This window comes from Alexandromys fortis, unplaced genomic scaffold (genome assembly GCF_014885135.2).
Source record: "Alexandromys fortis isolate MF-2015 unplaced genomic scaffold, M_Fortis_MF-2015_v1.1 scaffold_128, whole genome shotgun sequence".
NCBI classification, from domain to species: domain Eukaryota; kingdom Metazoa; phylum Chordata; class Mammalia; order Rodentia; family Cricetidae; genus Alexandromys; species Alexandromys fortis.
The window spans coordinates 597,699-622,558 of NW_026068012.1; the positions used below are offsets into that span (position 1 = coordinate 597,699).

General features: G+C 49.5%; 2 protein-coding genes across 8 annotated transcripts in view; one reads left to right on the forward strand and one right to left on the reverse strand.

Moving 5' to 3' along the window:
• The window catches only part of Sim2 (SIM bHLH transcription factor 2), a 39,735-nt gene extending 33,493 nt beyond the window's left edge, over window positions 1–6,242 (forward strand). The window contains exons 8-11 of the mRNA XM_050162148.1: window positions 1,921–2,068; window positions 3,293–3,461; window positions 4,030–4,438; window positions 5,827–6,242. Of these exons, the coding sequence (XP_050018105.1) occupies window positions 1,921–2,068; window positions 3,293–3,461; window positions 4,030–4,438; window positions 5,827–6,242 (1,142 nt within the window). The remainder of the gene's footprint in view (window positions 1–1,920; window positions 2,069–3,292; window positions 3,462–4,029; window positions 4,439–5,826) is intronic.
• Window positions 6,243–9,598: 3,356 nt separating this feature from the next.
• Window positions 9,599–24,860, reverse strand: part of Hlcs (holocarboxylase synthetase) — a 172,106-nt gene continuing 156,844 nt past the window's right edge. For all 7 annotated transcript variants that reach the window (XM_050162030.1, XM_050162027.1, XM_050162028.1 and 4 more), the window contains 5 exons: window positions 20,729–20,796; window positions 19,172–19,332; window positions 15,349–15,463; window positions 13,638–13,851; window positions 9,599–12,620 (listed from right to left, as the gene is read on the reverse strand). In XM_050162030.1, the coding sequence (XP_050017987.1) occupies window positions 12,449–12,620; window positions 13,638–13,851; window positions 15,349–15,463; window positions 19,172–19,332; window positions 20,729–20,796 (730 nt within the window). In that variant the 3' untranslated portion in view covers window positions 9,599–12,448. The remainder of the gene's footprint in view (window positions 12,621–13,637; window positions 13,852–15,348; window positions 15,464–19,171; window positions 19,333–20,728; window positions 20,797–24,860) is intronic.

Consider the following 24,860-nt stretch of genomic DNA (forward strand, 5'->3'; position numbering starts at 1 on the left):
AAGGGCCACAGTGTATATGTCACCGTAGAACCCCGCCACGCTCTCCAGAAGTGCCTGGTCTATGGCCTCTATTCTGCCCCTTCCTCCTCTACAGCCCACAGTCCCCCATGGGTTCTGGCCCTGTGGACTTGCCTGTCATGGGTGGCTCACATAAACAGAACCATGTGGCATTCATTTCATTTTGAGAACTAGCTGGGTGCCCCACCCTTGAATCCACGAGTTGAGCATTTGCTCATTTTGTCCTTTTATGTTTATTCTTGAGCATAACCAAGACCTGAAAGCCCCGCCCCCAGTGACACACTTCCTCCAATAGTCACACCTACCACAACAAAGGCACACCTAATAGTGCCACTTCCTATGAGCTTATGGGGGCCAATTACATTCACACTACAACATGCAGTGTGTATATGCCCTTCCATGGCATTGCTTTTAGGTCTAAGTGTTTGTATTACAACCGTGAAGTCTCTCTGTATTCATGAGGGGTGTTTGTGTGTGTGCATGTGTATGTACACATATGCAGGTGGATGTGTGTCTGTCTCTTTGCTGAGACTGGGTCTCATAGTGTAGTTAGTCTGGAGTTCACTCTGTAGTCCAGGCTAGCCTCAGACCTAAGGCGATCCTCCAGCTTCATCTCCCACATGCTGGAATTACAGGTGAGGCACTATACCTGCCTGGCTAAAACAGAGACGGTTTATCCTAAATATTTTAAGAGCCAAATCATTTCAGAGATTGTATTGCCTTTGATGTGCAAGACTGACAGTCTCTTGACTGTCAATCCACAGCATTTCCCCAATGCATCGAAATGCGTTGAAGTAGTTGTCCAGCGGCTGACAGACTCATCATGAGCATCAGAGAGCCTGAGGAGTGCTGGGTAGACGGGGGTGTCTGCTAGTAGAGCTACGTGAGGAATGAGTTTGTGTTAGATGCGCACCGTGTTGTGCTGTGTGGCCCTTTAGTAGCAGCTAGCCCCCACCATTACAGCCTGAGCCCCCTTGTCTCTGTTCAGGAGGTTTCCAAGTCGGGACCCCGGGCCAGCCCTGCTATGAGACGCAGGAATGTTCTGGAGCTGGGGATGAAGTAGCTGCTATGCCTCTGCTCAGCTTTCTCCCCTCCACTGCCCACCCACAGCTTCTGGCACTTTCCTTCCCTTCCGGACTTTCCGCCATCTGCCTACTCGAGGGCTGCAAGGGGGAGTCACGGTTTATGGGCGCACAGAGGCTTTGGGGGAACTGTTCAGCTGCCCAGCCTTTGCACCCATGCATAGAAGGTGGGCTCATGGGCCCAATTCTCGGGAGCTATGTCACTAAGCAGAGGGCTTTCTTACATGAGCAACACAGGAAATTAACAGCCCACGGAAAACGGGTAATTGGGAAGAAAACGTAAACAGCACTGGAGAGGGAACAGGTTCCCGGTGAACGCACGCACGCGTCGGGACAGATGGCAACTGTCAGCACCGATCTGACACTTGGCTAAATGCGCTGAAATTAGCGTTCTGTTTAAATAATGTAGTTTCTCTGCCCATTAAAGGTTTCAGGGATTAAAACATAATTAGGGCATTTTGGGTACTAAAAAGCTAATCGGATTTTACCACTCTGCAGGTACTGGTGATGTCTGGGGCTTTCTTCTCCCATGAAAGCAGTGACTGTTAAATCAGGACTCTTAACAAGAGGGGAGGGGCTGCTCTAGAGAGTCTGCAAAGTTATAGGTGACATTCCTTTGCTCGCGCATGTGTGCATACGTGTGAGCGTGTGTGTGCATTGTGTGTGTCTGTGTGTCTGTGTGTGCATGCAATGTTTATGAGGAGAAAGTCCACCCACTTCATCAAGTTTTCAAAGTCCTTTGCCCTAGAAGGCTCTGAGTCAGAGGGGCAGGGCAGGACCTTCGGAAGCTCCTAGGATTCATGTCATCTTGTTCTTGCAGTGCTTGTGAAGGGCCAGGTCACCACCAAATACTACCGGCTGCTGTCCAAGCTGGGCGGCTGGGTGTGGGTGCAGAGCTATGCCACCGTGGTTCACAACAGCCGCTCCTCCCGGCCCCACTGCATCGTGAGTGTCAATTATGTCCTCACGTAAGTCAGCCCTATTTGTTTCTCTCCTTGCTCTCTTCCTCTGTCGCTCGTCACACCGCTCCAGAAGGTGTCATCTCCCGCTCCTCTTGCCTTCTAAGACTCTTCGTGTCCCTTTTTGTCTTGCTGGGATAACCCAGTCGCTCGGGCGGTCCCAACCATTATAGCGGAGAGCGGTGGCAATGATGACAAGGGAGCCCTCTCGGAATACAGAGCCCAAGACAGGGGCCCAGGAGAGGACAGTGTTCGTGTCCTGTGTCAGGCATGCGCGTCTGTGCTTCTGCGGTTAGGAGCAGACACTATCCCCACTTCTCTGTCTTTCCAAACACTCTGTTCCCAATGATGGTGGGTATTTGGTCCCTGAAAGACCCAAGTTTAATTGAAAAAAAATTTTTTTTTTGAGATAGAGTCTTGTCATTAGTCCAGGCTAGCCTCAATCTCATGATCCTCCCCCTCCCAAGTGCTGGGTTATAGGCATGGGCCACCAAGTGATGCAGATGAGGATAAAGCCACTAGAAGTCATAGGCACACCTTCCTGGGACACCTTGCCCCCGTCTCTCACTCTCTACATCCCCAGCCTTAGTCTGTCCTAAACACTGAGGATTCGGACTCTAGGGTCTTTCACAGATGATCACCAGGTTACTTCCTGGTTTAGAAGGATGAGCTGGCAAAGCCACCTAGGACACAACGCCCCTGCCCCTCATTACGCTAGCCAGGTACGGCAGCGTTCTGCAGCAACTCTCCGTCTGGGAATGTGCCTTTGCCAAGCTGGTTCTGCAGGCTGGACATGAGTTCATGCAAAAGTGGGTGAGGTTAGGAGCTGGCTTCCAACAGGCTCCCCCCTCCAGGCTTCGGGATTACTCAACAGAGAACAGCTGGTCCCAGATACACAGACCCATAAGGGTCATTGGGGTCTGGGGTTGCTGCCCTTCACCTTGGCCTTCTTAGCATGCCTACCCCTTGCCATGGTCAGAGTCCTTGGGAAAGGAGTCTGGGCTGAATGGGTTTGGAGAAAGAATGTCACTTTCTACCATTCTTGTCATTCTAGCCCTGCTCAGCACACTCTGGGCCACCACACCGGAGCTGCCGGTGGCTTTGGTCAGGATGATGTGTCCTCTGTCCAGCATCACTCACATCCAGCCCCAGAGAGGTGATGCACTGGGCCTTGAGGATGAGGTTGTCTAGGGGACCTGCTCTTCGTGACTTGCCCACTCTTGTTTTTTCCAGGGATATCGAATACAAGGAACTCCAGCTGTCTCTGGACCAGGCATCCACATCTAAGTCTCAGGACTCCTGGAGAACCGCCTTGTCTACCTCACAAGAAACTAGGAAATCAGCTAAGCCCAAACATGCGAAGATGAAGGCGAAGCTGAGAACCAACCCTTACCCTCCACAGGTAACATGCACACAGGGCAAGATGGCAGCTATCTGGGGACCCAGGACACCTGGACGTGAACTGTGAACCTCTGTTCAGGGGTGTCCCTGCACAGCAAGAAGAGGTCCCTGAGGGATGTTTTGACCACATGGTAGTGACACCTTCAGATAGCAATGCCCCTAGATAAATTGTCAAGAATGAGAAAACAAAACAAACAGCTAACCAGGAGAACACATGGGCTGTAGAACCTTTATGTTCTGTTCTGGAGGTGGGGGGGTCTCACTATGTTGACGGGGCTGGATTTGAACTCCTGCCTCAGGTGATCCTCGGTTCCATTCCCCAATAGCTAGAATAGGTGTGTGCTACCTCGTTTGGCTTCAGAATGAACATCTGGTGAGCTCCGGGAAGTAGCAAGTGTCCACAGGATTCTGGTGTGTGGCCATGTTGAAACATAGGATCGTCACCCTCAGGGACCTCACAGTAACACCGGGGTCAGGCCAGCCCGGTCATGGGGCTGGGCCCCCAAGATCCAGTCTTGTGGGTAGCATGCCCGCGGCCCCCCCTGACGGCCTCTCTCTTTGCCACGCAGCAATACAGCTCGTTCCAAATGGACAAACTGGAGTGCGGCCAGGCGGGAAACTGGAGAACTAGTCCCCCCACAAATGCTCCGGCTCCCCCAGAACAGCAGCTCCATTCAGAAGGCAGCGACCTTTTATACGGGCCACCCTACAGCCTCCCCTTCTCCTACCATTATGGACACTTCCCTTTGGACTCTCACGTCTTCAGCAGCAAGAAGCCAGCCTTGCCCGCCAAGTTCGGGCAGCCCCAAGGATCCCCGTGTGAGGTGGCACGCTTTTTCCTGAGCACGCTGCCAGCCAGCAGCGAATGCCAGTGGCATCATGCCAACCCCCTAGTGCCCAGCAGCCCATCGCCAGCTAAAAACCTTCCTGAGCCTCCCATAAATGCTGCCCGGCATGGACTTGTGCCAAACTATGAAGGTGGGTCCCATTTGCATGAGGGGGAGGGGAGGGGGCAGCATCGGCAGCGGTGGGTGGTGGATGGAAAAAGAATTCTCGCGCTTTGGGCAAACTTTGGCTTTTTCTGTTTCCTAAGTAGGGATCACCTTGCTTCCTGTTGCCAATCATGGTTTCACAGGAGTGAGAGATGACTGGGTTCCGGGTCACATGTCCCAAAACACCAGATAAAGAGTAATAAGCGAAAGCCAGTGCCCAGTGTTCACGCTCCCACAGGGAGACAAAAATGATTTTTTCAGGCCAGCTCCCATGTTTGTCAATGCTCCAACTCGGTCCCTGAGATGCTTTCCATTGTATCTCAGCATTAATGGCAGAAACACTGGTTCTCTTCCATGAGAACACAGAAAAATTAACAAGGACTCTTCAAGCCTCCGTCTTTCTCTCTGTAAAATGGGACCACAGTCTACGTAGTGAGCCTACTTAGCACACTCCAGGTGCCCGACAGTACATGGCTAGTCCGATCCCTCGCTTGGAATGACTGGATCCCCAGTGCTCATCAGTGCAAGGGTCCTTAACATCCAAGGAAAGAAAAAATCAAGGGCCTTATAAACATCCGTGTGAGCCAGACGTATTATTCTTTGTATCCGAGGACTGGCTAATGGTATAACACACAGAATGGTTGGGGCCATCTACTTGATTAGATGAACAGAAGGGGGAGAGGGAGACCAAAGGCGCTAATTTGAACCAATTTGTGACCAACTTCCCAGTCTTTTGGTATTAAAAGAAAACAAAGGCCTCATGGGAAAGCTCGGGGAGTTACTAGAATGGGCATGGTTACCACTTTCAATTATGGACCCACTAAACGGCACAGGGCCGTTAACACCCCGTCCCACCCCACCTACCCACCTGGAGGAATCAGCAAACCTGGCAGACTGGGCACTGTGAAGAGGACCCTGCTTAGCTTCTGCTGCTGCCCAGCAAGGTGCCCACTAGCTCCGTGTGGCCCCTGTTGCATTATGTGTATTACTGAGAACGAATCCGACCCGGTCCTCTTAAAGCTCCCAGCACGTTTCCAGCAGCGTCTCCTGATTGCACTGCGCTGGCCTGGCGTGTACAAGGGGTGGCACTGGCAGAGGTGGAGGACGACTCTGTGCGTGACAGGGGTTTGGGGAGGGGGTAGTGTGGCTCTGTGTGTGACGGAGGAGGAACCTGTGGCTCTGCACGGGTGAGGCCATGTGTGGCTCTGTGCATAAGCGAGGAGGACCTCGCGAGGCTGTGTGCATGATTGAGGGCGCCTGCGTCTCTGTGCAAGGCCAAGGACGCCCATGGCTCAGAGCAGAGGATTGACGCGTCTCTGAAAGGACGACTTCCTCCCGAGTGCAATTCTCTAACCAGTCGCTTGTCCCCCGCAGCGCCCGCCGCCGCCGCTGCTCGCAGGTTCGGCGAGGACCCCGCGCCCCCGAGCTTCCCGAGCTGTGGCCACTACCGCGAGGAGCCGGCTCTGGGCCCCGCCAAGGCGGCACGCCAGGTGTCCCGGGACGGAGCCCGGCTGGCGCTGGCCCGAGCGCCCCCCGAGTGCTGCGCGCCCCCAGCTCCCGAGCCGCAGGCGCCGGCGCAGCTGCCCTTCGTGCTGCTCAACTACCACCGCGTGCTGGCGCGCCGCGGGCCGCTGGGGGGCGCTGCGCCCGGCCTGGCCTGCGGCCCCGGAGCCCCCGAAGTGGTCGGTCCGCTGCGGCCGCGACACCCGGGCCCCGTCGCCTCCTCCGTGCCCAGTGCGCCCCGGCCGCACTACCTGGGTGCCTCGGTCATCATCACCAACGGCAGGTGACCCGCCAGGGCCGGTCCCGCTCCGCAGGGCGGCCCACAGGGAGAAGCCATAGGCCAGGCCTTCTCTGGTTCCTTCTTTTTTTTTTTTTTTGGTCCAGCAGATGGAGGGGCGAACTGTATATGCACGATATAAATTAATTTATACAGAGACAACTATTTTAATAGAACTCCGCAGCCGCCTTTTAGATTTTTACCGTAGATGCTGGTGGAGAGGGTTGGGACCCAGTTGGAGGATGGGGAGAAGGGATTGCCCACCCTTGTCGCCAGGGGCCGGATTTCAGAGGGCAGAGAGTCCAGATGCCAACCTGTGACCTCAAACTACCCAGATCCCGGGGCTTTTGGTTTCCTCACCATGAAGTCAATCAAGCCGAGGCCCAACAATGGGAATTCAAGGCATCGCATGCAGCTTGGCAGAAGGACGCCCATCTCCATGGGGTGACGACAGGCTGGAAGTCCCTTCAGGGTCCTTTTGGACACTTAAGTGGACGCAAAATGCTATCCTTGTAAGTCCCACGAGCAGACAAGAGTCTCTGCTGTCTTTGAACCCACTCATGCATCTCATTTTTAAATTTAATCCTTTTAAAAATACAAAAACCAACAAGCCGAAGCTAAGGAGGCCGACACGCAAGCCGATGTGTGTGTGGACATGGGTGTGCTTCAGTAACATGTTAACAAGTTCGTCTTTCCCGAGCCCATAGGAACTCTTGGTGACACCCAAAAATTGCACCTTCAAAATATATGGAGTAGGCATTAAATGCAAAAGAAAAAAGAAAAAAAAAGAAATATATATTATATATAGGCAGGCATCTTAGAATGACCCTGACAAGCTTAGCTCCCCAGCCAGGTCCCTCCAGCCCTCGCAGATCTGTTAGTCCTATGCTTGTGTTTGCTGCAACTAGGTCCTACTAAAGCTAAGTGCATGTGCAATACAGAGACCTGAGCGGACTGCACCTTGTGGAAAAAAAAACGTGCTTAGGGGTGTAATGAAAATGGTGTACACATGTAAGCATTTTCTACATAGCGAGCGCTTCGTACGCACATGTCGTGTGTAACAGAACGGAGACCCTTTTTATAAACGCACCAGCAGTGTTTCAAAATAAACTGCCATCACTTTGGTTTCACACTTAACGATTTATTTATGGGTGTATTTATTTTTCTGGATGGGTGTAGCTCAGTAGCCCAGTGCTCGGGTGACAGAAGACGCTGGGTTTAAACCCCGGGATGGAAAGAAAATAAGAAAGTCACTATTCAAAAGTTCTCATGGCTCTAACCTGAACATCTGTTTTGACCAACATCTGCTTTATCACCTTTCAATCTCTCTACGCAGGAAATACTTCATCGATTTACTTTTAATAAATTTTACTTTATTTTAGGAAGTAAACTTTCCCACCTGTACCAAAAGGTTCTGATTTTTTTTTTTTCAAAAACTAACCCTTCTACAATCAAACAGTGGCATCAAGAGCTCTCAAAATACGAACTTCAGTTGGCCTTCTGTGCCACGCGGTGAGAACACCGGTTACTCTCTACAGCAAGGTTAGGAAGGCTGCGCACACCCGCACATACCCGCGCATACTCGCTCACACCCATCGCTCACACTCACGCCCCACTAGCTGCTCTCAGTGTCAGCAGTAATAAACTGAGAGTGTTGTCTTTCATGTTCATGAATCTCACAATTAACCCACAGTTCCTCAGAAGTTCTATGTCTGATTCGTGGGCATGAGCACCAACATTTTCCAATAAAGTACCACTTAAGTGTGTCAACCAACCTGGTTACTCACCTCTGGGGGCTGTATGCATCCACTAGACACAAATCAGGAGGGCTTCTGGAGCAGGTTATCAGGCTAACAGGCTAACTGAGGGGAAATGACCGTGTTATAGATTTATAAATGATAATGTAAACATAAGGGAGTTTATGTGTTCCTAAAAATTAAAATGCATATTAGCAAAGATTTCCTTATTTGAATAAACATCATGCTTCCATGGTCTAAAATAGGAAGAAAGATTCCTCAGAAAGCCAAACTGGCTTACAGAGGTTATGAACTCTGGCAAAGTTGCCAAGCAGTTACCATGGCAACCCCTTACTATTACCCTCATCCTCAAGATTCTGCCCATGGAAGCCCTAATATCATTTATCACATTTATCATTTCTCAATTCCAGGAAGTTCTGACAGAAGAGGAAGCATTTTAGTAATGATACCAGTCTTTCACAAAGAAAAGAAAAGAAAACCATAGTGGGCCCTACCTAAGATGGACCACATTGACAAAAAAAAAAAAAAAAAACAAAAAAAAAACCGCTAGATCGAATGGATTTGAAGCCTGAACCCAATTCAAGGCTTTGGCCCTGCACGGGGCCTCCCAGGGAAAGGAATCCCTTTATGTTCCTGGAAACCTCTTTCTAGAAAAGCCATTCCTTTCAAACCTCAGCACAAACAGGAAGGGGTAGAAGGGCCCGCCTCCCCACCCCTTCCCCTTTCATCCTCCCTTCCACCATAAAGGTGTGTGTGTGTGTGAGTGCGGCTGCTAGCAGTTTCCACACACAAAATCTATCCAAGTTTTAATCTGTAGAACTGCGAGGGAGCTGGGGTAGAGAGTGGAAGTCGCTACAGAGAAAGTGGGCCCAAAGGGCATTTATGAGATTTTGGAGACTGGCAGCCTGTCGGTATCTACAGCACGCGGCTGAAGCTGACCCCAAGCATAGGCGTGACATATGATGTTCCTATCTCAGGACAAAAACACCTTTAATGAAAGCCGAGCTGTTTTCGCAAACATCCCGAGAGAACAGCTGAGGAGCGGTGGCTGCAAACGCCCCTCGCTGGGTAGAGATCTGGTGGTTCTTCGTCAGTTTTTCCTCTTCCTAGTGAGATTTCTTTTCTGCCAAAAACATCTAAAAACTCGCAAAGCACGTGTAAGAATTCCTGAATTCTTACACGTGATCCTTGTCATGTAAGCATGTTTAAATGTTAAACAAAGATGGTGTGGTCAAAAGTGAACTCTTACACGTGATCCTTGTCGTGTAAGCATGTTTAGATGTTAGAGACGGTGTGGTCAAAAGTGAACTCTTACACGTGATCCTTGTGTAAGCATGTTTAGATGTTAGAAGCGGTGTGGTCAAAAGTGAACTCTTACACGTGATCCTTGTGTAAGCATGTTTAGATGTTAGAGACGGTGTGGTCAAAAGTGAACTCTTACACGTGATCCTTGTCGTGTAAGCATGTTTAGATGTTAGAGATGGTGTGGTCAAAAGTGAACTCTTACACGTGATCCTGTGTAAGCATGTTTAGATGTTAGAGACGGTGTGGTCAAAAGCTGCTGCTATTTTAATAACGCACTGGTGGTGAGACAAGAACGAGCCCGAGCCGCGGGGAAAAGGTGAAAAGTTTATTTTGGTAGGGCTGGCTTTATAGGCATTGGTTTACAGTAATTCTTTTCAGATATGATTCTTTGAAAAGCTAAAAAATAAAAAATAGCAAAGGTTTACGTTTTTGTTTATTTCAAAGATGCATAGTGAAGAACCAGGAATGAGGAGGTCCCATTTCTGGCAGGTCAGAAAAGCAAAGCCCCTAAGATTCCCCTCCGGGTGAGACAGGCCAGGGGGTTACCACACGGTGTGCTAGGTGTAGGGGAACCCCCAGAGTTTGTGGCCCCTCACTGGCTGTGTGTCTGACCAAGCTGCAGACAGGACATCTCTTCCACGTTGGGTCCTGCCATGGCGCACAGTGAGATCCACGGGACAGGAGTCTGCCACTTATGGCCCTCGCTGTCAGGGCTCCCTCGCTGGGTCATGTGAGCACACCCAGTTTTGCTGCGTGTGCCTTCCAACACAGGGTAGATATGTAAGCAGCTTCCTGTCAGGAGTCACCTGCTCTAAAGCACGTACAGTTTCTGAGTTAGGAGGCCACATCTCAAGGTTAGGACATAGCAAAGTTTCCCTTAAGACCCTGTAAAGTTCCTTGAGATCTCAGACGGCCGAGTCTGTAAATAAATACCCATCCATGCACGTAGCAGGGACAGGGGCAGCCTCCCCACCTCTAGCAGTAGAATGCTCTCTACGAAGTGGACTTGGAAGTCTTTGGTTCATGTGAGGCAAAGCCGAGAAGCATCTGCTTCAAGGCTACTTTGCCGCTCTCAGGACAAGTGGACGTCACCTTTGCATAATCGAGAATACCCTAAACAGTGTAGCTCCTCAGAGAGGCCAAACGCCATGGCCAGGACATCTCCGTCTGCCCTGACAGGACCACACTTCATTAGTTTTAACTTACAGAAAGGAAATTAAATGATAACATTTTTCCCCCAAAGTAGAACTACCCAGAATAGGCTTTCAGCTTAAAATAAAACATAGTATGTTTTTCATTAAATAATCCCCCAAAGAAATTTAAAACTTAATGATGGCAGTCCTGAGAGACAACGGCCTTATATTACAAAGTCTGAGAACTGAAGCTTACAACATCAGCCTGGAGATCTTCCCCGCAGTGACATTTTACAGACGCCCTCTCAAGGCTCAGTCCGTTTTGTAATTTTGGGGTGGTGTAGAGTTTTATTTAAACTCACATGTATTAAAAAAAAAAAGACCTAAATATAAATACATATGCAAAAAAGTGACCTTTTGAATTCTTTAAAAGCTGCACATCCTCAAACACAGATCAGGTTGGTGGGGTTGATCAGGTTATTTCTTGCTTCCAGGGGGGTTCTGCGCTAGCCTGAGGGAGATGGATTTCTCTACTGAACACCTCAGGTTTCTGGAGCATGGCCTGACTACATAAGACCTGGATAAAGATGGTACTCATTTGTGACGAGGGGATCTTGTTCAAAGCTGCGCATTCTGTTCCGTTTCCTTTCCATTAACTGCGCAGGAAGCGGGGATGCTCAGCAGACAGGAGTTGGTGCTTTAAGGCTGGGCAGTAACGGGTATGATTCACGAACTCCACGGAGATGGGAGGGACATAGGAAGCGCGCACACATCTGGAAACAAACCTAGAAAGGCTTCCTCTCCTTTGTTCTCCCACGGACACTTTTAGCACATCAGAGTTTGAACATCTTCTTTTAAAGTCATACGTGAGTGCTTGGGCTCACATGCACGCTTGCACACACACGCACACGCACCTCCAAACTTTTGTGTCAGTATCTCTTTTGATGACAGTATAAGGAAATAGGGGGCACACGCACGCACACACATGCACACACACACACACACACACACACACCCCTCCAAACCTTTGTGTCAGTATCTCTTTTGATGACAGTATAAGGAAGTAGGGGTAGTAAATCTAGACTTAGGATACAGTGCCACACACTCCATCTGGCATGAGGGCAGCCGCGTGGGAATGCGCCACATGCTAACAGAGCCCACGATAGGCTTAAAATCTCTAAGAATCATCCCTTGTGTAGGCGGGAGAGTGAGCTGATATCTCCAATCCAGGTTAAGCATCAACCTTCAAGGAAGGTGCCACCTTGTCGCCTCTAACCCTGGGAAGGAGTGCTCACTGCGTAAGGGCAAAGTGAGGAGCTGACTTCCTCTCCAAGGCCACTGCGACCATGTGGGCTGGCGGCCCCATGTCAGAGCGGAGCGACCTCACCCACCCTGATGAAGAAAAGCAACAGCAACCCCAGAAACAAAGCAGGAAACAACTCAAGGCCTAAGCACCACGGTGTGTTCCGGGCAAACCCTCTGGAGGCTCACAAGAGGACTAATTCCAACGCAGCATCTGCCCGAGTGCAGGGCATTCACTCTCTGAATAGAAAAGCCTTCACTGCTTGGGAAACACCTGCACCATCTCATTTCCAACCCTCTGCCCCTCATTTTCTCCTAGGAAACATACGTCCAAGCCCTGTGGGAAAGAGCATTTGACACCGTGAGAGGCAAACTCGACTAAGCTAAACTGCATCTTCACCTGTCAACCCTTACCTTCATCTTCAAACACCCAACACAATCGCAGATATAAAAAGACAAAACCCAAACTTGGGGGTGGGGTGGAACGGGGTGGGAGTGGGGGCAGGGAACCAATAAGCGGAAGAGCTAACGAATGACTGGGAGAAGACACTGGCCTACAACTCTACGTCAGTCTCTCAGGCAAAGACGACAGCCATGTAGGCAGAGTGCTTGCTGGGAGCTCCCAGGAGCTCCCGGAGCGGCTTCCCTGTCTGTCGGTTTGCTGCTGCTGCTGCGGCTGCTGCTGCGCAGGGCAGGTCCAAGCTGTCTGGGGACACGCCCTACTGTCGCTTGGGCACGATGAGGTTTCTCAGCATGTCAAAGGAGTTGCCATCTGGATGCACCGTCACAACCTCACCACCCTTCTGGTGGACCTGCAGGAACCCGGAATCATCAAGCCCCACGATCGACACCTGTGGCCCCTCAGTGCTGCCCAGGCGGACTTGCTGACCACTGAAAACGAAGCACATCAACACGGGGGTCACAGGAGGCGACGGAAGGCTGGGACACAGAGCTGCATGACTATTCACGACAAGGGGCCAGGGCCCTGGGGACCGGCTGTGGCTTCCTATGGTGACCTCTGACCTCTGTCCCTGTGAAATGTCTTAATACTCACCAGCCACAGCGGTAGGCTGGGTCTTCTATGTAATACATTGTGAATTCTGAGCCTACTGCTGATGGCTTGTGCCCCTCCTCACCCAGGACTCTTAACACACTGTGCAAACTAAGGGAAGTGGAGGGGGCTGTTTGGGAAAATGAGGGGGAAAAGGAGGGACAAGGAAGGGCAAGGGGAACAGGGAATAGGATCGAATTATACTGTAGACATGTATGAAATGCCATAGCAAAAATTCACTATTTTCCAAAGCAATATGCTAATAAAAATAAAGGAGAGGAAAAGAAAACACCACTTAGGGACAGGCAAGTAAGGCTCGGTGGGTGAGGCACTTGCCCCCTAAGCCTGGTGGCCTAGATTCAGTCCTGGGAACCCACGTAAAGGTGGAAGGAGAACTAGCTCCACCATGCTGCCCTGCCTTCTCCTAAGTCTGAGGACACGGGCGTTTCGGAAGGGCGGAGGCTCGTCTTACACATTCGTGGCTCCCAGCTGCAGGAGGCTGCCAGGAGAGTTTGTTAGTATGTGGGGCGAACCTCAGCCCCACAGCATAGACTAAGGTGAACCTAGGTGCAGGAGAGGCTGCCATTGTGGCATAGGGATCTCACTTTGAGATCTAGAAGGTTCTACCACTTGTGTGTGGGATTAGCTCCTCATAGTTCATACTGAGTTGCTTCTAGATGTTCTCAGTGCTGTGTCCTGCCCAGTGCGTCCCCCAGGATGCTGGCCCCTCACTTCCGGCTAGGCTGAGTCACTGGGAGTTAAAATAACTACCTGAACTAACTCTTTGGCCCCCACGCTAAGAAACTGAAGTACTAGCTTCAGGGAATTTCAAAAGAAAGAAGGCAGTGGGTACTGACCTGTGCACCCAGTATTTGTAATAGAGAGGAAGGACACCACTGGGCCCCTGGGCCTGGAACGCGTCAATCAGTCCCTCCAGCACAGTGACCGCCCTGGCTATGAGGCGATCGGCTCTCAAGGGCTTCAGGCCCGCACTCTGCTGCTTATTGTGCTCTGCGATGAGGTCGTTGATGCAGATGGTCGGGTTACTGTTCGTCACGTTAAATCCACAGCCTGGACAAAAACAACAAACAAACAGAAAAGCAGTCGGACGTTACCAGTGGTCTTCAGCCTTCTGAGCGCTGCGACCTTTAATACAGTTCCTCATGTCGTAGCCACCCCCAATCATAAAATTATTTCATACTATAATTTTTATGCTGTTACGAATTATACTGTAAATATCTGATATGTAAGCTATCTGATATGCAACCCCCAAAGGGTCATAACCCACAGGCTGAAAAACCATTGTCCTAGATAAAGGTGCAGATTCTCCCAGTGTTCACAAACTGAAGTCTGAGAAGAGAAGAATGAGAGCAGTTATCCTCTGATATCATCCGTCTGAGGGAGAATAATGATAGCAGTTACCATGAACTTGGGCTATGTCTTTCTAGAAGCCAGAACATTCTGTTCCTCACCCTGAAACCTGCCCCTCTTGACTCTCCAGTCACCAAGAGCTGTAAGAATGTAGCCAAGCTACACATTCTGCCTCTGCTCCCGCCCAACACCATCCTTTAGCTTCCTGAACAATCCTCCGGCCTCAGTGCCAGCGGATGGTACTTAGAATCTGCACATAGCACAATGGCTCATCTAAACATGGGAAGTGGTGCTGCTCGCTTCGGGAAACCCTGCAAGTCGGCAGCAGAAAGAAATGCAAACTTGTGTTCTTTGGCGCCCTAGACAGGATCGCATGTTTCTGTGTGTGGCTGATTTTTGAGCGGCAAGTGAACTCTACTGGGAATTAGGGGGGATCGGTGGTTGGATGATCAGGGCCCCAAGAACTTCTGAAACTGCCGTGGAGCCGCCTCCTCCCTGGATGTGCTGAGGAGAAGCAGGCAGGGACTCTGTGCTGCTTTGACTAGCTTGAGGTTTTTGTTTGTTTTTGATTTTGTTTTTTAATGTTAAAAAGGCAATTTTTTTTTTCATGGCTAAGAATGCAAGCCCAGCAGCAAAAGTGTCTTCGCTCCTGTCCTAGCTGCACGTCTGTTACTGTAATAAATACTAAAAGCAGAGAATAGCGCTGCCCATCCTGGGCTGTGTTTTTCTGCATCAGTGAACATAATCAAGACAATTCCTCGCAAAGATGCCGGCCAACCTGATCCGGACAGCCCCCAGCCCCTCTTCCAGGCCCTTTCCGGCCGGTTCTACATTGTCAGCTGACAATTAAGCTAAGCACCGCTGATATTAATTAGAGCTTATTATAAAATGTAATTATTGTAAAAGATTTGTTTCTAGCATTTCAAGTTCCGTGAGCAGACCCATGGAAGGACGTCTGTGAGGTGTGATACCAATTTGGCAGTTTCCACGGCCCCAGACAGGAACTGCTAAGCCCTTGAAGTGTTCTCAACTCATCTGGTCCTCTCTGAATCCACGCCCCATTCTGTAACTTAAGACTAAAAACACCATCTCATAATGTCATCTGCTCTTCCAGGTAGAGAGGCATGCATAAGACATCTGAATTGTTGTTCTTTTGCTGATATAAAAGATGCTGGAGAAAGGGCTTTAAGAACTCACCGATAAGGATATAGAACGTTTCTCCCATAAGTGTTGAGTTAACCAGAACTCCACCAATTTTCATGAGATCACTGTAATAAATATCGTTGGGCCACTTGACTCGCAAGTTGATCTCCTAAAAGAAAGTCTACATGTTAACTAAGCAATAAACTGTAGGGTTGCCAGCAACGGAACGAAAGATGAACAGAATATCACGAAACCAAAGGGAACCCAGAGCCTTGTATGTGCTAGGAAGCGCCCTACCAACTGACTTACATCCATCCTTATCATATTCCAACAACTCCTGTATGTATATGTATATGTAAAGTTCTACGGCCCACACAGACCTAAGTAAAACAAATTCTGCCTTCAAATTTTGGGGAACTCATGGGTGAGGGAACAGGGTACACAAGACTCTCTCTCAAAGAAACATGAAGTCTGTACCTCTGCCTAGAGGCAGGAATGTTGGGAAGGGAACTTTAGCTCCCAGGGAAAGCAAGAAGGACTTTAGTGAGACACTGAGAGAAGCAGTGAGGGTGGGGAGGGGGAGGGGGAGGGTGGGGGACGGGGAGGAGTCCGGCAGACAGGGCTAAAGCCACGGGAGCAGAAGTGGGCAGCCTGGAATGGGGAGGCGGCCACATTCTGGTGACACTGAGTTAGTACGCAGACATCTCCCCTGGTTTGCTAAAGACAAGCCGGCACCCTACTGAAGGCCATAAGGAAAGGGGACCCAACACAATGGAGGATATTTCAGCCATCCGGTAGCTTGTCTACATAGGTCAACTTGGCTACATCAAAACTAACTCCAGCCATCAAAGTCAGGCAGGCCCAGAAGAACCAACATCATATCCTTTCTTATGTGTGGACCCTAACTGTGGATCATGAGTTTTGTGTGTTTAACTTGAAGCACCTGTGGAAGCCAGGAATTTATAAAATGGTTTGGCTGGGGCCACATGGAAGTTAGGGGACAGCAGAACTAGGTAAAAGGAGAATTAAAAGCCATACTATGAGGGAAAGGTTTAAGCAGTGAGAGAGATGGAGGGATCTGGGGCTGAAATGTATAGGGGGGAATTAACCCAAATAAAGGGACTGTAGAAAGATGTAGGGTCACCTTCCTATGAGTTACTGGTCAGGGAGGCTTCCACGGCTCCCAAAACAACAGAGATTCTTGCTACTTGCCCTCGGTTGCCCAGCATAACTAAATGGTAAGACCCTACATTGAAGACAGCACGTACTTGCTGCAGGTCAGTGAGCTCAGTCTTGAATTAAGGAGGAACTTTCTCCTGCTGGGGAGATTTCTTAGTGCCAGATGGACTATGGAGGGTAATGGAAGAGACGAGACATCAGGTGGTCTTACCTGGAGTTGCACCCTGAACTTTATAATTCCTACCTGCTGGAAAAGGTGTGTTCTCGGGCACAACAGAGGCATGGCTGTCGTGGGGTAAACCAACCATTTCAGACGGGATTGGAGACCTGCTCCTTAGGAGGGAATTCATGGCCCATACGTAGACCTGGCCAAAAACCCACGGCTGGGGAGGTCTCAGGCCCCAGGAGGAAACTCTCATTGGTGTTACTAAATGGTCATGTTGTCAGACTGCCACCTAACTGCTTATGTTTGTACCCACAGATCTGTGCTCTTCTCAACTCCGGTCAGAGTTTATTTATTTATTTTTTATTTTATTTTATTTTTCCTGTAGAAGGCAGTGGTTAAAGTAATACAGAAACTTACAACTAGCCGGAATATTAAGAATAAGTGACCAAAAGTGTTTAGCCCTAAGTAGACATCTATGGGAAATTCCCTATTTTTCTCTAGACTCAGAGAACATCAAGTAAGAGGGGACAGAAAGAATTTCAGAGCCAGAAGATGGGGAGGACTTCTGCGAAACTCTGTCTTCTGTGATCGCCTATAGAAGACCCGTGCAAGGTTGAACCAGCCAAGTTACAGTATGGATGGGGAAAGGAATCGCATACCCCAACCCCCAGCGGGGAGCTGTTGCAGCAGACGGATGCTGGAGGAGGGAGAATCGTTTTCCTTCGGGGGCGTGGCCACTGGTAGGTTGTCCGTCCCCCATTGGATGGCACCACACCCATGCACATACATGGAGCACTGACTGGACTTAGTGTATTATAAAAGGTAAGAAGAAAGGAAGTTGAGGAGAATGGTAGGGATGGCTGGGGCGAGTTGGAGGCAATGATCAGAATATACTACATAAAGGTAAAATAAAAAATTAAAATCACTCCGCTCAAAATGGAAATCGTATCACACAGGTAACAGCGAGGCTGACAAGTGTGGAAATGGTCAGAATGCCCATGGCCACGGTGCCGGTGCACCATGGAGCAAGCTTCCTCTCTCCCTTCCAACCTACAACTCTGTGCCCAACACTACGTCTGCACACGGCAGGAGCTCCGAGGAGACACCAAGCTAACCAGGTAAAAGTCAAAGTCGTGACCACGGGGATCAGTTTCGCTTGTGTTCTAGGCTCAGAGTTTGGCTTGCCGAAGATGTCACTATCTTCCTGAGGGGCTAAATGTACCACCACAGAGTGTTACGTTCTCAGTACCTCCTATGGGACCAAGGGCACAGCTAAGGAGTCTTGAAGGTCTGCCGCGCCCTGACAGGCCACAGCTCATCACACAGTCATGATGTGGGTGGACATCCATGCTGGTCGGTGACCTTGTTAGGTGGACCTCAGAATCAGCAGCATCAGTGGGACAGCAAAGACACTGGCCACATTGGGGGAGACGGGAGATACAGAGGGTTCAGACAACTTTGAGAGCTGTGTTTCTCGAATCTCACTTAAGGAACAAATACAGCCAGTAAAAAGCCTTGATGTAAGAGCTGATGGCAGAGGGAGGCAGGGAGCACCTCCTCGTCACGGCCACACAAAGCTGCCACAGGAACGCTTCAGGTGCACGCGGAAGTGGAGACAGGTGTGGAGGAAAGGCTCCTGTCCCCGAATTCACTGTTCTCTCTCCTTTGTCCCTTTAACAACAGGCGCTGCTGTGGTTTCAATAGGAATATCACCCACAGACTGGTGTGTCTGAGAAACTGGTTCCAGATGGTGGTACCGTTTGTGGAGGTTTTAGGTTGTGCAGACTCGCGGAAGGATGTATGTCACTAGGGGCTTTGAGGTAAAGAGCCTTGACTACTTCCCATTTGCTCTCTCTACTTCCTGTTTCTGCTACTAGGCCTGTTGCTTTGCTGTCACGCCTCCCGGCTACGATGGACGCACATCCCCCTGAAACCATGAGCCAGAACAAACGCTTTCTTCTGTGAGCTGCCTTGGTGTTCTACCGTGGCAGCAGACTGGCTGATAGAGAAGGCGGTATCAGGAGTGGGGCTGAAGTCAGGTGATAATAAGAATGCCACACACCTGTCCTGGTAGCAGGGGAAGAACGCACCAAATGAACCTGGCCTTGAACTTGAAAGAGCAGCTCTGCTGCTTGGAGCTGAGACTAAGGGGAGGTAGAAACAAGTCATTCAGGTTCACAAAACAGTCTTTTTTAAGAAACTGAAAATGGAGAGATCTCCCACCCCGCCCTGATACAATGTTTCCATTAAAAGAAAAGAAAGGCTTGTTCTTATTAGGACCCTGAGAAAGCTAACAAACAGCCCTGAGGGATTCTGGTAAATGTTCCATGAAAGCAATCACCCACAACACCACTGTAAAGGCAAGGGTGTTAGCCAAGCACTCTACACCTGGGCTACGGCCCCAGCCAGAGCTGCCATGCACTTTGGTGACAAGATTTGTGAAGGGCACAAATATGCAAACACATGTTACAAACAGAAAAGGCCAAGCTGGAGGCCCCACAGGAAGTCAAAGGACAAGGAAGCTGCACATACCTCGTACTCCGGGATGGACCGCACGGCCTCCACGACAGCCAGGGACATCAAATGCTGGACAAATGGAATCCTCTGCCCCAGTTGTGATCTCAGGGGAACGGAGACCAGCAGAGTGAAAAGGGCACACCCCACAGGGCTCAGCCAGGCGTTTGGACCCCTTCCTGGAAAGACAGACCCATTGAAAGAAAACTGCTTCCCACCGTCTCAAAGCCACACACCCGACACCCATCCCGCGTGAGCCTATCTGTGCTTTAGGGTCTGGGAAGAAAACTCATTTGGTGCAGAAGCTCTTGTCACACACGTGTGAGGACGTACGTTTAGTCTCCAGCATTCACATAAAAACATGGGTACAGAAGTGTGTTGGTATGCACTTATAATGCCAGTGTTGCGGGGGCAAAGGGGAAGCCAGGGGCTGGCAAGCTAGACTAGTTGGAATTGGTAAAGTCCAGGGTCACTGAGAGACCCTGCCTCAATAAACAAACTGGAGAGTGACTGACACGCGCGCACACACACACACACACGCACGCACGCACACACGCACGCACGCACACACACATACACGAGCCCTGACAGCAACTCTCTAAGCTGCTACTTGTTTTTTAAAATTGAAGTTAGGAAAAGAAAATAACCAAAATGAGAGGTATTGCTTAATCAAAATTTGAGTATTTTTTTTAAAGAAATCTACCACCTCTGTCATCTCTGGTGGGCATGAGTGGTGTGTATTTGTAACCCCAGGACTTAGGAGGCTGATCAGGAAATTTGGGAACTGTTTATATGTGTGTGCTTGTGTATGTATGTGTGAATCTATGTGTGTGTGAGCACGTTTGTGTGCATGTGAGTGTGAGTTTGTGTATGCATGTGTGCATGTATCAAATTCTACCAAATCCCATAGCTTTCACGCAGCAAATTTTTCTTCTTTGTCTTATGTTCCAACAAAGAAGCAGCAGGCAGCAGACTCCTATCTCAGCCCTCAGTGAGGAGGGGATGTGGCCAGGCCTGGAGTTGGCGGGAAGGAACATCACCCATGTTCCTGTAACGTCCCCTCCTGCCTCCTGCAGACACAGGCAGGGTCTCGCTGGCTCCATCACGGCTCTGGAGGGTGCTAATTCTTGGCCTGCAATCTGACGGTGGTGGGAATCCAGACTGGCCCCTTACTCCTGAGCAGGTGCTGGGTGCCAGCCGGGTGGGAGCGGTGAGTGGGAGGCTTCTGAGTGGGAGGCCTCTGAACACGATACTTGTTACAGACTCCAACAGACCCCTCCTGAGGACCCTGAGGAGATTAAATGTCTTAGAACTGTTCCCATCACAACCTGCAGGACGTACCGGGAACACAGGCTACCAGGTGTGACAGCCATCAAATGCAAACACTGCATGAATAACAAACCGTGGACAGGGAGAACGTGTGTGTTCTACTAAGGTCTGATCTAGCCTTCTCTGTTTCCTTTCCTGCTGCCCCATTTGGTGGGGTGGGGAAGGGCTGTTAAAATGGAAAGACTCTAACTCAAGACATCACAAGGTTCAGCACACACTGAGCCCTCCAGATTTTCGATGACTGACCTTTGCCCTGGGTCTGTCGAACAGCAATGGCGATTAAACCCATTTCCTGTGGCATCTCAAACATCAACCTGCAAATGGTGGGAAAAACTGGTCAGTTAGAACGGACACATGGACAGAGGAGGGAAGAGGGTGGGCACATGCACGGCAGCCAGGAAGGCCCAGAGCTGCAGAGCTGTAAGGAGGGAGGGGTCTTGCTTCCCTTCACAGCCCCTGGTGGGAACGAGAGCAAGGGTGGGGAGGGGCAGGGTAACCGGCCTGGCTGCGCTCAGTTGGACTGCATGAGGACACAGTTCTTTGGATGATTTTATCAAGTTATTTCCCTTACATCGTGTCTACCTTCGAGTGACAACGGCAACGCCCGACATTTGTTTCTACTTACAGTGGGTTTCTCTTTGAATCGCACACGGTTCTGATTACCCAGAAAGCCAATACGCTGGCAGTAAAGCGTTTAAGAGATGCCCCGTCCCCCGAGAACTAATTACGCTCTAACTGTAGTAAATAAATCGACACCTTTCGAGAATTCCCCAGAACCCTCGGTCCGTTTGGGCTTCAGTTCTGCTTTTAAAATAGTTTCATTGAAAAGAACGCAAACTTCTTTCTGGGAGTGAAGTAGCAAAGTGCACCCATGTACACCTCTACCTGACTGGGCGATATTAGATTCCAAAAAGAAAGAAGGAAAATGTGCACGCGTACAACAAAGTCCCTCCCTTCATTGCCTCCAAGTTTTGCTCTCTGCATTTTATTCCATATTAAGATACTTCTCGACCTTCCCAGCAGTTGCTGACCTGGTACCGAGGAGTAGATATTTACTGCTCCTTCTTCTCTGTCAATGCAATGGGGCAGTATGTATCTATGCATCTACCTGTCTGTCTGTCTATGCATCTATGTATGTATGTATGTACGTACGTACGTACCTACCTACCTACCTACCATCGGTGGGAGGACAGAGGTTGAGCAGGGCAGAGGGCATATTCCGTATTAGCAAGAAATTACAAGTCAGTCTGAAGTGTTCCTCAACACTCCTGCAGGAAGACAGAACTCCTTGGAGCAGTGGTTCTCAGCCTGTGTATGACCCTTTCACAAGGGTCGCCTAAGACTGTTGGAAAGCACAAATATTATGATTCATAACAGCAAAATTATGGTTATGAAATCACAACAAGAATAATTTTAGAGTTGAGGGGTCACCACAACACAAGGAACTATGTTAGGGGTCGCAGCATTAGGAAGGTTGAGAACCACTATTGTAAAGCAAGCCTGTGCCCTGAGTAGCTCTCCACCCTCTCCTGTAGGCTAAAGGAGCCCCAGGAGACGAAAACTGCTTAAAATCAGCACACACCCCCGCCTCCTGCATCTCCAAGGTGGGCAGTACCTGCTCAGGGGAAGAAGCCCACAGATGCTTTGCTTGTAAAGGGGACACGAGGCTACGGTGGGCAGGGTCCGGCTGCTGCGGCAGTGGGGTCTTCCTCATTCCTGCGAGAGCAGAACATAGGAGTGCCAACCTGTGCCAATGCACATGAACACAGCCCTGCAGCGTTCCTCTCAGAACAACCCACTGAGGTGGAGTATGCCTCTCCATCCCTGTGCACCAAGAATAAAATGTCCTTTGCTTGTGCTGGGCAAATGAAAACCCCAAGAAGGGCTCTCTGTCTGGTGGCGGAGTTATCATTGTGTTTCAGGAATCTTATGGGCTGCAAGAATTCATACAAAGATAATTTTACACATGTATCAATACATAAGAATCTATACCAATGTAAACTGTCTATAACTAATAGTTCACAAGGAGATAAGTAAATCCCATCCCATCCAATTTTTGCTTTCTAGAAGGTCCCATTCCTGATGCCCAGACTGGGGCAAATGAGGGACCAGGAAAAGATGTGATTTAGTGTTCGCTGGGCAGACTGCAGAAGCTCCCTGACGGGCAGGTAATCTAGAATGTTCTTTAAACACGTGGACAGTAAACGTTCACATGCTACATACAGCCAGCGATAGAAGGGGTGGGGACAGGGCTGCAGGAGCACTCGCGACGTCCAGAACAAAGTGAAATGATCAAGGAAACATATGCACTGAGCTGCTAGAGGTTTGGCACCATTTAACAGTGCCTATTAATGAGCAGAGAGAGGCTATGTGGCTGAGGCCAAGAGGAAATTCTGGGAGGGAGACAACGGAGGAAGGAGCTAATGCCTGCTTGAGACAACTGGAGGCCGCCAGATTTATTTGTGCTATATGAGATAACTCTGGGGGCCGAGCCGCACGGCTCTTGGCCGACAAAGAAGCATTTATGAACTTGGTCAATGCTGCGTTTCTGAAAATGAAGGGGCTGTAGTCTGCTTAGAGAAAAAGCAAGCATGGATGCATTCCATCCTTCCTGGACGCCCCTAAAGAGGGAAAAGCTGGGGATTGCATCATCTTTACCTACCGGTCTCCATGTTTTATTTTATGGCAAAGCTACGGACTAGAAGGTCCGGGCTATGCATGCTCACTGTTGTGCCAACCGGACACTGAAGAAAAAGCCCTGTTTGTTGGAGTCCGAATTCCCTGGGCCCTGTAAATCCCCGTGCCAGGTGCTCAGGTTACAGGGGATGCCATGGTACCCAGGGGTGCCCTGCCAGGACTGTCCTGACTTTTACATGGTCAATAAGATAATGGTACAAACACAGATTCAGACGGCAGGCCAGGAGGGGCTACTGAAAACTGAGTGAGCCAACGCTGAAACCGGGATGCAGCACACTCTGCAGAGATCGGAAGCAGCGACACTCACCACCAGTTAGGAAAGAACAAAGCAGAAAAGGGGAACAGGTGGCCGGACAGAGCACGAACATGATCGCTAGTCACTTAAAATGACAGCTCGGATTCACGCGGAAGGCATGCTGGCCGCGAGATGTGCACCGAACAGCAAGATCCAAAGGTCACGTGCACGTTTATTCAGCCTCTGGGAAATTCGAAGGAAAAGAGGCAGAGCTGGCAACTACAGTAGAAGGGCTTTTGTCATTTAAATCTTTCTCTCGAAAAGGCTAGACCAGGATGCTGGTCAGAGAGCAAGTGTGCTGCGACTTCGTGAGGTCCAGCAGACTCCCCTGCCCTGCTCCACATCTTCACTGGCGGTCTGCAACGCATGCGCGTGCATGTGTGCGCATGGCTCTACTGTGACATCTTCTGCCCACTTAAAGAGCTCCTTATGTGTCTGGGAAGTTATCTATGCTGCCCGCTGCAAGTACTTCCTTCTGGCTGATAATTTAACACTGCACTTAGCTTATAGTCTACCAAGAAAATATTTAATTTTTAATTTTTTTGGTGTCAAACACACCAACCTCTTCGCTCTTACACCTCGTCTTCGCATTGTGGCTACAGAACCTTTCCCCATCCCCAAGCCATACAGGGATTCACTTGCTTCTTGTGTGTGAGCACGTTCATTTTTAACCTTTAGAGTCCTGGTCCATTTAGAGTTCATTCCTGTATATGATAAAAGTTTTGGTACAGGTCTGGTTTTATACTTTTCCAATGCCTGTCAACTTGTCTCAGAACCGTTTGTTAGGAAGTCGTTCATCAGTAGACATCCTACCCTTGCCATGGGGATCTGAGCCCTCTTCTTGTGTCCTGTCTAAGGTACTTGGCTGTTTCTGAAAGGGAACCCTAATTTGTTGGCACTGGTCTGCACCCCAGTGCTGACGTCACACCGTGTTAGCGCTGACATCATACTGTTTCAGTTATCAAGCACATTTTAAGGTTGAGCCAGCCCAATCCTCCTCATTGGTGTTTTTTGGGCATGATTTCCTCGTGCTTTTCAGATATTGAGGGTTTCTGTTTGTTTGTTTTGTATAAATACACTTTCTAAATTAATCTGAGAACTGAAACGTATGTGAAGCCAAGCTGCCCTGTGAGCAAGGAGAACTGCTGTCCAAATCCATTTCCTCGGCATTTCTAGCATGTTCTTTGTTATGGCGAACAACATCATTTTACTGTTAGTATGTATATTAGAATAAGTTGATCTCTATAGGCCAATCTTATATTCTGCCCCTTACTGAATTCCTTCATTGCGTAAGTTAGAGAATTACCACGTCTCTCAGATTTCACAAGCAAGCTATCATTTTACCTGCATGCACATAGCTTTACTTATAGGGCCTGTGACCTCAAT